Below are 11,856 nucleotides of genomic sequence, written 5' to 3'. Positions count from 1 at the left end.
ACTGTAGCTGGTGTGTGAGAAAGTTAGACTGGTGTAACCTTGGAGAGAAAACACTTAGGCTTTTTGTCATGGAAGTCATATCCCTGAAGCAAAATTTGTACATTGTCCTAAATGTGTAATCTTAACTCTCTCAAATGGATTCTGAGGGGATCTGCCAAGCCCTTATCTAATTTCATCTCTATTCAGCTACCGATGCAAATGAACTGTCATGGCAGATGAAACCTGAGCCCCTTTGGCTGTATCACAGCACGTGGGTCTTGCAGTGATGCCTCTCGACTTTGCTTCACAGTAGCATTACTCCAGGCTGCCCAGCTGCTCTGGTCAGCAAGAATATACACAAGCAGATACTCACAGCTCCTACTAAAGGGGTAAAACCTTCACTTGTGGCACAGCTTTTTTGTATGTGTTTTTTTGAGTTACACTTTGCAGGAAGCTATTCTAGGCACCGGGAACAGACCCTCCTCTCCCCTTCCAAAAGAATAACCTTACTGCAGGGGCCTCTCCAGTCCAAATGTTTAGGAATCCAATACACAACAATCTTGCAGAAATCAGCTGCCAGATTTATTATTCTACCTGAAAACCCCAAACAAACAAAACAAACAAAAAAAACCCCAAACCCAACCCCAAACAAACAAAAAAGTGGAATAAAAATAGACTTTAAATAAACCTCTTAGGTACATTTTAAAAAGGGTTAATCAGTTCAGTGAAAGACTTTTTTATCTTCTGCTCAGAAATTATGTAATGTTGGTCTGACTGCTTGTTTTGTTCAGTGAGTCACTACCATATACAGATAAATATATATATTTCTTCTTAAATATTACACATTTGATGCATTTTTTAAATCTTTTTTTTTCCTTTTTTTTGTCCAACCCCTTTCCCAAATATCCCCATCCTGCCACAGGCAAGAGGCGCTCCATGCTGACATTAAAGAAGCAAAACCAATCCAAGGACTTTTCATCAAAGCATGTTTCATTTGAACCTTATTTCAATGGAAACCACAATTTTTTTAAACAATATTATCCAACCTTTTCCCCTTGCTTTTTGCTAGTTCTGCAATTTTAGACTTCTTTTTCTGGGTTGATCACCAAGTATTTAAGTGCCATTGAGACTTACGGATGACAGAATTAGGTGACATATTAAGGCATATATACATTCTCATAAACTATGTTGTCTTACAGATCTGAGTAAATTAAATATCTGCCCAAATGTTTTTTATGCACCTGTGGTTTCTAGTGACCACTGCTTCTTTACTTTTGATTAACTGCATATTAAAATATTCATAACTGACAGGATAGAAGATTAACCCACCACCTAGGATTGTCTTTGAAATCCATCCATTATGATGAAAATTATTCTTGTTTTTTTATGGTTATGTATTCATTTTTCTCTCACTTCTTGACAATATAGGAAAATGAGGTACTTCATGTAACACCTATTTAAATTTTACCGGGAAAAAAAAAGAAATCCAGATCTTACCCCCTCTCCCTTCCTTCAAACTACAAATTATTGTATTTCAAAAAAGGTGCTCATAAATATTTAAAACTTTTGGGATTCTGTCAGGGCCTTTTTTTTGTTTGTTTTACATACAGAATAGCAGGTGTGGCTTGTGTTCAAGATTACCCCTCTCAAAAAAATAAAACAATTTGAAAAAAATAACAAAACAACAAAAAACCCCTCAAAATTTAAATTGTCTTCCGAGCATATCTGATCACATTTACATTTAGTGTCCAAACAAGCTGATTGGTAACACCAGTGCCAGCACTACAACGTCATACAGCAACTTCATGGTATTCTTTGACAGTTCGTCTCCGTTCCACCAAAAATTACAAAAGGTTCTGCAGAGCTTTCCTTAGCAAGCTGAAGCTTACTAGTCATTTGTGGATGCGCATAAAAGCTGCTTATAGCACAGCTATGGCGTAAGCTATTTTCTAAGCAATAAATGGTTCAAGTCATCTATTTTGTCCTGAAATGCTACCTGTAGTTACAGCATTGCTTATAAATGGTCATAGTAAATTCAGCATCAAAGAGAATATTACAGAAAAAGACAGCAGCAGAAGCATTAGCATTATCTAGTATTTATATATGTTATCAACATAACACAGCAGTAAAAGGTTTAAATGCATATTAATGGGTACCGTGTCTAAAAATTTACTAAAGTACCTATTTAGTGTATTGGATATTTTTCTCAAGGAGTGCCTGCTGTGTCTAAACAGCATAATTAGATATGTGACTTAGTACAGTTAATTCCTATTGATTAAATAACTTATTTATGTACCAAAGGAAATGGAAGGATACAAAATGTTTTCTCCCTCCTGATCACGAACCTGTATTTAATGCTGACATGATCATCAGAAAGCCTACTACATGTAATTACTACCTTGAAATGGATCTTGAAAAATCTGAGCCATAGAATGGGTCATATATGTATAGCAATGTGGCACCAGATACAGCATGCAGCTTGCAGTCTGAAGTAAGGGATTTTGCTGCTTGGTGGCTGTACTTATAGCCCCTCTGTCACTAACTAGGATTTTATTTTGAGGCCATACCCCCCCTCCCCCCCCCAAAAAAAAAAAAAGAGAAACCAAACCAAACCACTACAAATAGGAAAAACTTTCCAGATATCTGGTTATTCTCAGAGGCAAGGTACAAGATCTGCCACTGGAAACTTCGAAATTAAATGCTGTAGTATATGCTTTGCTTCTCTTTTATTACTGCAGAAAGACAATTAAGAATGGCAAGAAACAAATGCCCTAGGCATGCTGTGCTGATATCATCATAAAGTGGTTATTTTGCACAATGAGAATTAACTGTACTATGGATACCCAGAGAAAATGTACAATATCTTATGCTGATATGAAACAAAACAGACATGATATAGCTTTTTTGTACTTAAAACCTGTATGTTCCCTTCCCAAACTTAAGTAAAAAGCAAACCCACCCTTTTCCTCCTTTTACACAGAATAACGTTTAGGTTCCAACCCACCCCTTTCAAATAAAGTGCGCTGTCCATGGCAGACCATAGGAGTAATGCAACAGGAAAAGCCCCTTTTAGTGTACTATTTAAAAAACAAACTGAAGTCGATTCAGCTTTCCTCTGGGTCTTGTGAAAGAGGAGAAGCTTAAGGGAGGGGGAAAACATCCCCTTCACTGTCACTGCTGTTAATAGACATAGCCTTCGTTGTAGGGGTGGGTGTTGCAGCAGCCACCATCCTGCATGTAGACCATGCTCTCATCAAAGTGGGACAGAGGCACAGTGTCCTCCTCATTGATGTGGCGCTCCATGTCAGTCTTCAGTAAGGGGCGCTGGTTGTCCGGAAAAGCCATGGAGAAAAGCGCTTCAGGGTCACAAACAAACTTGTAGACGTATCTTTCTCCAGCCACCTTAAGACAACAGAAGGGGGGAAAAAAGGTGCAGTGTAAGGCCTCGTGTTTTGCAACTCCAACTTCAACAGTCTTGTGAAGAACTCACCTTTGTTACACAATTAATAATGTGACAGCAGAACTCATTAGGCAATGACCTGGCAAAGACAAGAGGGACCCGTCAAAGCAGACTGTGCAGAATGATCTTGATTTTGCCACATGTGACATCCTGTTGGAAAATGGACTAGGTATTCTACACTAAACATTTGTTTGCAATCATTTCCTATACTTAACCACAAATGGAACTGTTCTTATTGGAAAATGTAAACAAATTGTCACTACAGTGGCAAAATAAAATTACACACTCTGTGTGCGAAGTGGAAAAAAGAATCACATTGCATGACAGAGATCTGGATTTCACTTTACACAGATTGATTCATATTTACGTACAAAAGCACTCTAGTTATGGTGGATGCTGATTGCACAGGCACAGCGTAAGCAAATACGTAGGCTAATATGTACTTAGCAATTGCTCATGCAAAGCTGGGACATTTAGATTTGCTTATGGAGGGGCAATTTGTCCAAAGATCCTAAAGTTTTCCCTTAATCAAATGGCTGTGTTTCAATTTCCTAAAAGCTAAAGAACAATAAAAACAACACCGATTTGTTGTCTTACTAAAAAACCCAAACAACAAACAGAAGTCAATACAGTGTCTTCTAAAGCACCTCATTTTAAAAATTGTGCTTAAAAATATGAACCATGTCGTATGCTCACAATTATTAAAATTATTTAAAAATAAAGATCATATTGCCTTCTTCTTGCAACCTCAGCTACCATGGCACTGAAGTGAGTGAATGAAGATGGAAAAAGTGTCACAAACTTAACAACTCTACTCTTATGGGTGCAAAACAGTTTGAAGCACCTCCTTAAATTTTCAGCTTATTTATTCTACAAATAGAATTTGATGGAGGCTATATCAGCAGTAGAATATTTTTACATCAACTTTGACAAACTATAGGCTGCATTCAGAAATTAGGCTTTTGCATAACCTGCTATCATTGCTTAATTTAAAACACAGGAGGGAAAGCATGTATACAAACTTTGCAGTAAAGAAACCTGCTATGAATCTGCAATCCCCATTAGTTTTTAACATACACGAACTGGTGAGATAGATTGATCCTAGGACAAGCCTCAAACACTGCCATGTCAGAAAAATAAGCACACAAGCTAGCTTTCAATTTGTGTGTTAAATATGTTCTTCTAACTAATAAAGTAGTAGCTTAAGAGGTAGCAAGCTACCTATCAGAAGTATTTGTAAACTTTCCGTATTAAATGGATGTGCGGGTTGGGGCAGCATTATCAGCCTTCTGGTATTTCGAACCCCACCTTTTCAGCTTGCTTCCCTCTCCTACTTTTTCTTGCCTCTCTGCTGCCTTTGAACTGTGCTGGCAGCACACTTGCCTATGCAGCTGAGCTGTAACCTGCAACAAGGAACTCCTGTCTGAAGCACCAGCCAGCAAGCTCAAGCATTTCTGCTTCTCTTCGACCGGACCCGGTTTCCAGTCCACTTTACAAAGATTCAATGTATAGTTACATGACACACAAAAATGAATAGGGTGCTGTGCTACTGAAGAACCATAAGACAATACTAGCCCAGATTGTTGTCCAAGTTGACTCCTAGATAGTGAAAAAGGAGTGCACTACAACAATCCGACAATCTAAGCAAGAGAACTTGTTAGACTTCACAAAACCTACTGGAAAAGCTGCCCAGAGTAACTTGAGCTGACAGCATTGTTTCCGTTCATGGAATTGGCAAATGGCAGGTTTAAACATGTTAATCATCACAGGCCACAAAACTAATGTGAAAAGAGATGGAATAAGTACTACAGCACAAGGTGTTCATTATGATCTTTGATTACACCTGCCAATTTTCTAGATAAAGCAGACAGGTCTCTCCTATCGATTTCTAAGTCAATCTACATAGTACTACATAGCAAGATTTAAAAATATACATGTAAATCAGCAAGCCACAGTAGAAGAATGGATTGAATACTGTCAGCAAGACCAGACTGTAATATAAAAATTGTTGTTAAATATTTTTCCTAATTTGATCTATTAAAATATTAAATTTCAATTAAAACCAGTATTATTACAACACTACTGGTAAAAATATTAAAGTATTTTGTATGTTAATAGGTGTAAGTTTTCTCCCCTATCTTACACTTACTGAAGTACCCAAGCACTGGGTAGCTAATTTAGATCCACAAATAATTAATTATACTGTACTCTACTATTTGCCTTTCCCAGCTGCCAGGAAGCTCTTTTGGATATTTTTGAATGTCACCTCTTTCCCTAAAATCATGACATGCATTGTGAGAACTAAAACCACAGACACTTTTTACATAGGAAAAAAAAAATATCTTAATGCATATGCTGGACCTGGTAGGTAAAAAAAGCTTAGTGTTTGCCTAAATAGATGAAAAAACTACATAATGCAACAAGTTATGGATTAACATGCAAGACTCCGGTGAAACTTAATACAAAATTAGCTACTCACCTTTTGCATGATTCCCTTTTCATAATAATAGCGAAGCGATCGGCTGAGTTTATCATAGTTCATAGCTGGCCTATTTTTCTGAATCCCCCAGCGACGTGCCACCTGCCACAAAAATGGATTAGCATTGATTTGTTAAATGCATTTAACAAGCAGATCTTATCATCAGATACTTTATTTGGGGATGCTGGAGGGAGAACCCTGCAGGTGCAACAAATAAGAGAAAAGGTTGCCGTGACCTGAATTTCCCATGTAGTACTATGATTTTCAATTGGAGACACATCACCATTAAACCTGAAATCGGCTTACTTATTTGCAAATGTGGTGGAGGGTTTTTTCTTTGCTTTTTAATAAAGAAAACCAATGAAAAAATAAAGACAAAGACAGACAAAAAATATTTAGCAAGTTTCACCAGAAAATTTTCACAAAAGATGAAAACTTATCTTTAGTTTGATACTAAGGATAATTGTACTATTCCTGTCTTTTCCTTGCTGTCAGAAAACTAAGTTATATTAAACACACATTCATGCACATGAACACTTAGTTCATGAACTAATACAGATTGTACTTGGAATGACAGCAATGTTGAGATTATTAGGAGATACAAGTCAAAAGCCAACTCCCAGTCTTAAACATTACTTCAGCAAAAAAAATGAATTATCTGAGGAGGCAGAGTAATCATTTGGAAGAACTATATGGTGGTATGAAGAATGGAACAGAAATTTCATAGTTGCAGTTGTATAATTTCCCTTAAAAATAACAATAAAAAGTGAATTGCAAGTAACTTAGGAAACCATTCCATAGAGAATTATATGCCTTTTGCTCTGACTTATGATTCCTACTTGCCTTTACGCTTCCTGTTTTATCTACAGATAGTTCTGGACAAAGACATCCTTTGTTTAAAGAGCTTAACTTCTTATTCCCCACCTGAAATTACAATCAGCTGTTGATGACATTTCAATTACTGTCTGTAAAAATGACTATCACGTCACCAGAGGGAAAAAACAGTCAGAGCTGATGAACTCTCTAAAGCACATTTTATAAAAATGTCCGAGAGGTGCATATGCATACAGCTCAGGAAAAAGGACAGAGCAGCCAAGCAGTTTCTCTGCAGACTGCTCTACAAAACTTTCCCTTAGGTGTCCGTAACTTTTTGATGCAAGCCATTGGCAACAGACACCACTGAGTATTGAAGGGGACTCATCATCACGGCTAGGCTTTGAGAACGAAGATTTGGGGAAAGCTCTACCCACATTTGTTACAAGCACACTGGTGGCTAAAAAGGCCAATACGAGATAGACACATTCAGTTGTAAAAGGCGCAGCAGAAAGACTCCTTAGGTGGTATACTCTGCAAGACACAATTCTTTCTGCGTTGTCTTTTCTCCTCAAGAGTGATCCTGCATGCTTTCTCAAAAGCATCCGCAGTGTTAAAAATACTGTGTTTTCAGACCTCCCAACTGGAGGAACTTGCCACTGGCTGCCGCAAAAGAGGAGCCCCGAAGAGAAGATACAAGGACTCCCTGAAACAACATTTCAGTCTGAAGGGGACTAAACAACAGCAAATTCCATGATTTCGATCTCCATATAATCTCTAAAATTTCTTTCAAAAGTACTATTTCCTTTCAGTGGTGCAGCTTTTCAGGCTTATATAAATTATCATGGCTCTGCTAATTTCAGCTATGTTTTAGCTGTATTGAAACACACCTCCAATCACGTCAATTTATTCCAGCTGCAGATCTGACCTAGATGCGTAACCTTGATTCACCTATTCATCTTCGCAACACGTGCCTGCATCATTCTTTGTCTATTCCTTCCAAGTTTTTTTCTGCATTAATCAGAGTCCTGAATGTCCCCAACATAACAAGCTTGCAAAATAAATAAATACACAGCAAAGATAACTACAACAAAGTAATGGTTAGGAATACGCTCCATTTTTTTGTGTGGTATTTTGACACTCCTAAAGAGGTAAGTGGGTCCAGAAGGAGTCTTGGTAAGCAACTCTTCCTGTCTCAGAACTGCACAGCATTTACACAGTCTTGCTCTGTGGAAGGGATTCAGACTTCTACCCTTCCACCCCACTTTCCTGCTGAAGGTTGCTGTCCCTGTGACAAGGCAGCATAAGTGGACCTACACCCAATTCTCAGCCTCCATAGTTCACACACACTTACTTTCTGAATGAACTATGGCACTCCAGGAGCTGATACATATTCATTTTTGTTGTCACCCTTTCTACAAGTGAACAAACCTCCAGCAAGGAATGAGATGGAAAGGTCATGTCATTTACATCCTAACCTGCCACAGCAGAACCAACAAGTTCTTTGATTTCCCTTCAATTTACACTTGGCAACCAACAGAACTGTGCAACTTCCTATAGGCTATTCTTATTTTAATTGAGAGATTCATGACATTCAAATGAAAACAATTTAGGCTCCTCTGTAATCTCTAAGACTACACAGGAGTCAGGCAACTTTTAAGTATCCCGCCTCCTCCAGATCTCAGATGCAGTGCTGCTCAAAAACAAAGCAACTCCTCCATAGCCAGACAAGCAGATGATCTGTTTAACTTAAATTAGAATATCCAGTTCTTCAGGGAATTACACAATAAGGAAACCTTAGGATTTTGTTTTGCTACTTTCCTTTCCTTAGCTAATAAAATCTATAAAGTTTTTGCACCATCTGCTGGAAACCATTTCTCAATAAAACTCTTAAATCTTGAAAAAATTTGGACATGGACAAAACTAAGAGGGTAAAAAACACAGAGACTGAGAACGGGGGGAAAATTGGATATGTTATTCACCAAAACCAAAGCCTTTCCAAAGATTTCGCTCTGTTCTGGGACAGGTCACACAACTGGGCAATCCATGTAGCCTGCTAAGGCTGCAGACTTGCAAGTTTCAATATCAAATCAACTCAGGCTGTTCTGAGGTCAAATCCTCAGATGCACAATGCCAGGATCTGCCCTATCACTAGTGAGGGGAATGCTCAGGCAAACAGGGGTCGTTGCAGCAACCTGCTCTTCAGCCAGACCATGTCAGGAAGGAAAGGGACATCAATCCTATCAGGGGACATGAATCCCCAACTACTCTATCATCCCCATAGAGCTGTTAGCAGACAATGTAACTAAAATGCAAGAAAGCTTTCAGATTGCTTATACCAGCAGATGGGTGGTAAACAGCAGAAATAGTTGGTGGAATGCAGAACCAGCCATACACCCCCAAACATTCCTACTCAGCTCTCACTCAGAGAGCATTCTGTCAGAAAATTTGCTGTGGTCTCCTCTACTACCAAACCCTATTCAAGGGGCAAAAAAGTAAAGCAGAGTGATATTGCTTTTTGACAACCCTAATTAAATCCTCCACATCAATTTTACAGTAAAATTCACATACACCTGATCTTCCAAGTTTTCATGACTGTTGAGAATACAGGATAGGTTATGTAATGTTACCTAGTCCAGTTACCAAAACTTTTTATGTAATAAAACATTCAATTTATTCCTTTTTATCACACAAGTGAACTAAGTAATGCTTCAGCAAACGTCCATGAACACAAGTAATTTTATCTATCCCATGGTTCAGGAATGCCATGCATGTGCATGACTGTTTGCAAGCCTACAATCTAAGCATGCACTAAACAATCTAATGATACACATAAGTAGGAAGATTCTGAAGAAAACCCTAAATAGAGGGAAATTTATGATATTTTGATGGGATATTACTGCCTAAAAATCTTAACCTTCTCCTTTGCCACCTGTCAGACTTGGGGCACTTCACTCTACAACCTAAAAGCTCCAAGTTCTCACATCTGCACATTGAAGAATATTTGGTGTTGAAAGACTTTTAAGGGAAAAGCTTTCAAAGGATATTGGAACACAGCTCTATCCTTAAAGTGGTTCTGAAAAATCTGGGCCCCACAATTAAAGTGAAGTATTTGGTAACTCTAGTACTTGCAATACTTTTATTATTTTGTGGGACTAGGAGTCAAGTCTGTGCTTAACCACACCTGTCACCCTTGTAAAGTGTTACTGAAGCAAAATACTGAAGAAAAATAAGGTCCAAGCCCAAAGGAGCACAATTCAATTTGCAGGATGGGGCAGTGGATGTGAGGGCATGCTGTATGCCTAACCCACCTCCTCTGGCTCAATCAGCTTGAATTCCATGCCTCGACCAGTCCATGCTATGAAGTGAGAGTTTGATGGGTCATCAAGAAGAGCTACCAAGAACTGCCACAGCTGAAGCGAGCCTCGCCGTTGGTACGTGGGTCCTTCACGGTACATGCCTGGCTCCTGCTTGACATCACCTGCACAGAACAACAATATCAGGTAAGCACTGCGCAAAAAGCATCACCACAATCACTCACTTTGTCAGATAAACTGGCAAAGCTGTCATTAGGGTTAATAAAACAGAGGGAAGAAACAGCCAGTAACATTCCCCTGTGTTTTCTGGCGACTTACAATAACATATGAATATACTCAAAAGCACATAAATTCATTCATGATTTATGGAAGTCTCACTAAGCCTCTTCCCATGTACTTTTTGATACATGCAAATCTCGCTTGCAAATCACTTTGTAATATCCTCTGCCTGAAAGAGCATAGACTACTTTTGAAGCAACTCTGATATGTGAAGAACTGTGTTTGTGTACTATACTTTGCACAGACCCCAGCTTTGATAATGTAAGGTATGCTTTATAAAGCTGCAAAACCCTACTGAGTGAAACTTCTTTTGCATGCAAATGCTTCTAAGGAAAATGTGACCAAGTATTTTACTTGGACTTATACAGCATGTGTTTTATATACAGGCATGTAAATCCTGCAGATTTGTGAGTTCCTCTGTGGCATACTGAACTTGCATATAAGCACATATGACTTTTCCTCATATCTACATATTAAATTAGTATTCCCCTAAAAAGCAGTAAGTTAATTTTTCTAAAATTTTAAGTCTAGAGGAACCTTTTAAAAAAGCAATAATAACATTCTACTAGCTGTTCCACAAACTGCCAATGAAAAAAACATCCCTACTGTCTTTGTTGGTTTTAAATATATTCATACTAAACCACTCATGCAAACAACAACAGCTGAAAGGTTTGATATTGAAGCAGACTATTTTTTGCTCCACACAATGACTGCAACCCTTGATATACTGGTAAAACTCCTCATTTCAACTACAAGAACGGTGATACCCTCCAGTAAACAGCGTGACCCATTTAATATGGAAAGCCAGGAATTTACATTCAACCACAACATTAGGATGCTCTGATGGCCATTACAGAATGGCTCCATGGAATGAAAGATAGAATAATAATATTAAAAATGGAGCACTTCCTTCTGTGACAAGGAAAGAAAACTGCGTCAATAGCTGTGGAAAACAAATAAATCAACACAAGGCTTTTTGGTTTATGTGAAGTTCAGGTTCCAGTCCTGAAAGGCCTTCTTTTTCAAGGACAGGTTTTTTTCTTTTAATGATAGCCGAGCAATGCACAAATAGCAAGTGCAGTATTACAGAGGATCAGATTCTTTGCCTGTGCCGATCTTTGATTTCAAACAAAGCAGCTGAGAATCTACTTCTGAAACATCAAGACTAGTCCTGAGCTCATCCAACTTTTGCTGTACTGGCCAGAATATGATGACACATCTGCTATTTTTTTCCTCAAAAGTCATCACACTATAAGTATAAACACACGTATTTGCATCATGACATCAATCTTCTAGAGAGTACAAGGTGTTCTCTCACTGAATAGTCATAGAAGCTAGCAGCAGACTGCTTGCTTTGCAAGCACACAAATATTTCCCAACATTTATTTCTTTTACTTTACTTGTATTTCTTTTTCATTTTCATTCCCCTCCCTGTACAAAACCCAAACAAACCAAAAGGATTTTTCAAGGAAGACAAGGATAAATGCTACTCCTGATGAGTTTTAACTTCTTGTAGTACAGGGTCTGAT

At 38.2% G+C, this 11,856-nt stretch overlaps 1 protein-coding gene across 4 annotated transcripts in view; it reads right to left on the bottom strand.

Moving 5' to 3' along the window:
- Positions 1-539: 539 nt before the first annotated feature.
- ETV1 (ETS variant transcription factor 1) overlaps positions 540-11,856 on the bottom strand; it is a 65,763-nt gene continuing 54,446 nt past the window's right edge. For all 4 annotated transcript variants that reach the window (XM_027723221.2, XM_027723219.2, XM_027723220.2 and 1 more), the window contains 3 exons: positions 10,043-10,212; positions 5,919-6,020; positions 540-3,381 (listed from right to left, as the gene is read on the bottom strand). In XM_027723221.2, the coding sequence (XP_027579022.1) occupies positions 3,160-3,381; positions 5,919-6,020; positions 10,043-10,212 (494 nt within the window). In that variant the 3' untranslated portion in view covers positions 540-3,159. The remainder of the gene's footprint in view (positions 3,382-5,918; positions 6,021-10,042; positions 10,213-11,856) is intronic.

Source organism: Pipra filicauda, unplaced genomic scaffold (genome assembly GCF_003945595.2).
Source record: "Pipra filicauda isolate LSUMZ 115617 unplaced genomic scaffold, ASM394559v2 scaffold66_size7647185_pilon, whole genome shotgun sequence".
In the NCBI taxonomy this organism is placed as follows: Eukaryota; Metazoa; Chordata; class Aves; order Passeriformes; family Pipridae; genus Pipra; species Pipra filicauda.
This window is presented reverse-complemented; position numbering and strand designations above follow the sequence as displayed.